General features: G+C 48.3%; 1 protein-coding gene across 1 annotated transcript; it reads left to right on the top strand.

The window, feature by feature from the left end:
- Positions 1–407: 407 nt before the first annotated feature.
- Positions 408–2704, top strand: LOC106002377 (monofunctional C1-tetrahydrofolate synthase, mitochondrial-like; the record flags this gene model as incomplete). The annotated part of the gene is made up of 4 exons (XM_013037265.1): positions 408–542; positions 1192–1233; positions 1924–2024; positions 2527–2704. Coding segments are annotated over exons 1-4 (429 nt in total), but the record flags the coding sequence as incomplete, so codon positions are not given.
- Between the last annotated feature and the right edge of the window lie 341 nt (positions 2705–3045).

Genomic DNA, 3045 nt, shown 5'->3' with positions numbered 1-3045 from the left:
CTACCACTTAAGCCACAGCACCACTTTGGTTTTTCTGGTGGTTTATTGGAGATAAGAGTCTCACGGACTTTCCTGCCCGGGCTGGCTTTGAACCGCAGTCCTCAGATCTCAGCTTCCTGAGTAGCTAGGATTACAGGCGTGAGCCACCAGTGCCCTCCATGTGAACTTTTTAAATTTTTTTTTCCTTTTTGTCAGTCGTGGGACTTGAACTCTGGGCCTGGGCACTGCCCCTTAGCTCTTCAGCTCAAGGCTAGCACTCTACCACTTGAGCCACAGCACCACTTCCAGTTTTCTGAGTGTTTTATTGGAGATAAGAGTCTCACAGTCTTTCAGTGATTACTGAGTGCCAAAATCTGTTGTTTTAAGGAATTAACAGTACGTTTCCAACTTACTTCCACACAGTGACCGAAGCTGGCTTTGGAGCGGATATTGGAATGGAAAAATTCTTCAACATCAAATGCCGTGCTTCTGGCCTGGTACCCAATGTGGTGGTGCTGGTGGCCACCGTGAGGGCGCTGAAGATGCACGGAGGGGGGCCGAGTGTGAGTCCCATGCCTCCTCCTCCCTAGTAACCAAAACCTGGATAAAAGTTTAGCATGGAGCCAGGCACCTGTGGCTCACGCCTGTAATCCTAGCTACTCAGGAGGCTGAGATCTGAGGATCACAGTTCAAAGCTAGCCCGGGCTAGCTAGAGTCCATGAGACTCTTATCTCCAATAAACCACTACAAAACTCGAAGTGGCATTGTGGCTCAAGCGGTAGAGCCCTCGCCTTGAGCTGAAGAGCTGAGGGACAGCGCCCAGGCCCAGAGTTCAGGCCCCATGACTGACCCCCGCCCCCCAAAAAAAAAAAGTTTAGCGTGGACACACGCATGGCCGCTCAGTGCCAGGGGTTGTGTGTTCTCAGTTCCAGGTTGTGTTAAGATAATGGCAATGCTAAGAAAGGTCTCAACACTGGCTTAAATTAGAATCGCCCGCAGACATCCTGATTTTGCTGGGTGTTGGAAGCCCAGGCAGCAGTGTTTTGTTTTAGTTTTTGTTTTTCCAAAAGCTTCCCATAAGACCCCACCACTACCAACTGCAAATTTCAGGGTAGCATCACTTCTCCAGGGGTGACTGATGTGTGAACTCTGTTCGATTAAAGAAAGTATTTCTGTGGGACTGTTCTTCATTTCTGTTTCTTCTCATTTCAGGTCACTGCTGGTGTCCCTCTAAAGAAAGAATATACAGAGGAGGTAAGAGGAACTGCTCAGCTACTTAGGTGATGAGTTGTTGCAATATCCGTCTTTCGATTCCAGTGGACCATCAGTGGTTTTGCCCTGTGTCTGTGGCCTTGTGCTTATGGGTGGGGTAAGGGAGTAAAAAGTCATTCAATTAATTTTCTCTAACCTTCAGCCTCCCTAGTTCTAGAATTATACCACTGTGTCCAGCTTCTGTGTCTTGTAGTTGGGGTAGGAAAAAAACAAAACCTGATTTGAGGAAGACAGGCACTTAGATAGGCATTAGGACTTGGAAACTCAGCTGTTTACGTAGTGACTTACTAGTAGCAGTACCTGTTAGCTCCTACAGGTGGTGCCAGGGATTTAAGCCAGGAGTAGCTGGACAGGGTCTTTTCACCTTCCCAGGCTCTTGTGCCGTTAGCTTACCAGGCTGCTGGAGAGCTGGCTTCTGTCCTGACAGTGAGTCCTCCCCTCTGAGTGTCCAGGCTTGACACTCAAATATATCCCTGGACCCAGAAGAGTCTTAGTAATTGTTTTGAAGATGACCCACCTCCACTTTTCTTACAGCCATCTTTCTTGAAAACGTTTCTTGAGCTGTCCCTCTTTGAAAATGTTAGGAAATCTCTAAAAACACGCCAGAGTCACAAGGTCAGTTGTTTGGCAGATTTGATGGGAGGCACCAATTAGGGTCTGGTTTCCTTCTAGAACATTCAGCTGGTGGCCGATGGCTGCTGTAACCTGCAGAAGCAAATTCAGATCGCACAGCTCTTTGGTGTTCCAGTTGTGGTGGCGCTGAACGTCTTCAAGTGAGTGAAGCCTGCGGCTTTACGTGGTGTCCTAGTCACCTGCGAACTGCACTATGTCCTGAGGGTAGATGCTCATTACAAGTACCCAGAAGACTCAGCTCTTTCTATTGGCTGGATTTGGTTTCATTTTAGCAAATGTGTTCTCAAAATGTTATGAGGGAAGTGAAATTTATCTAGGGAATTACTGTTCCCTTTGCATTTCTTTTCAATTCCACTCCGTATTTCTGTCTAAAAGACTGGGAATGATCAAAGGGTGATGGTATGGAATTTTCTCGATTTAAAAAAAAAACCTTAACTACTTAAAATATTTGCATGGGGTTGGAGGATTCCTCCTCCACATTGCTCTTTAAGCCTGATTTTATTTAAACAAAATGTGACCACTTCTGATGTCTGAAATTATATTCAGCGTTAGGAGGCGAAGTTCTGTTTAAACGGTTGGTCTTGCTTTAAAAACATAGCTAAGTGAATGCAGATGCAAAACCACAACTGTTTTCATCACCAGAACCGACACCCGTGCCGAGATTGACTTGGTGTGCGAGCTGGCCAAGCGGGCCGGCGCCTTTGATGCGGTCCCCTGCTACCACTGGTCGGCGGGGGGAAAGGGGTCAGTGGACTTGGCCCGGGCTGTGAGAGATGCTGCGAATAAAAGAAGTCGTTTCCAGTTCCTCTATGACGTTCAGGTAAGCTAGAGCCCCGGCCAGCACAGTGGGTGGGTGACCTGCCCATCCTCCATCAGGCCAGCTTTGTCTAGATGGCTCATGCCTTCTAGGCCCCGGCAGAGAAAGAAGCTGGAGATAAAAGGCATCTAGCCATCAGCCAGCATCCCTGTGTCCAGGGCAGACCCTGTCCCATACCCAAGAGCCTGAGTTCTTGTCTGCTCTCAAATGGTCAAGAGAATGCGGGGGAAGGGGGTCATCTCTCTCTACACCACAGGGGTGTACCCCATGCTTCCGGGGGCTCACTGCTCAGGAAAGGGGACCTCAGAGCAATCCCCAAGGCCTCTACAATCACAGAAGTTCCC

This window comes from Dipodomys ordii, unplaced genomic scaffold, assembly GCF_000151885.1.
Source record: "Dipodomys ordii isolate 6190 unplaced genomic scaffold, Dord_2.0 Scaffold9040, whole genome shotgun sequence".
Lineage (NCBI taxonomy): Eukaryota > Metazoa > Chordata > Mammalia > Rodentia > Heteromyidae > Dipodomys > Dipodomys ordii.
The sequence above is the reverse complement of the archived record's forward strand: the minus strand, read 5'-3'. Positions and strand labels throughout refer to the sequence as shown.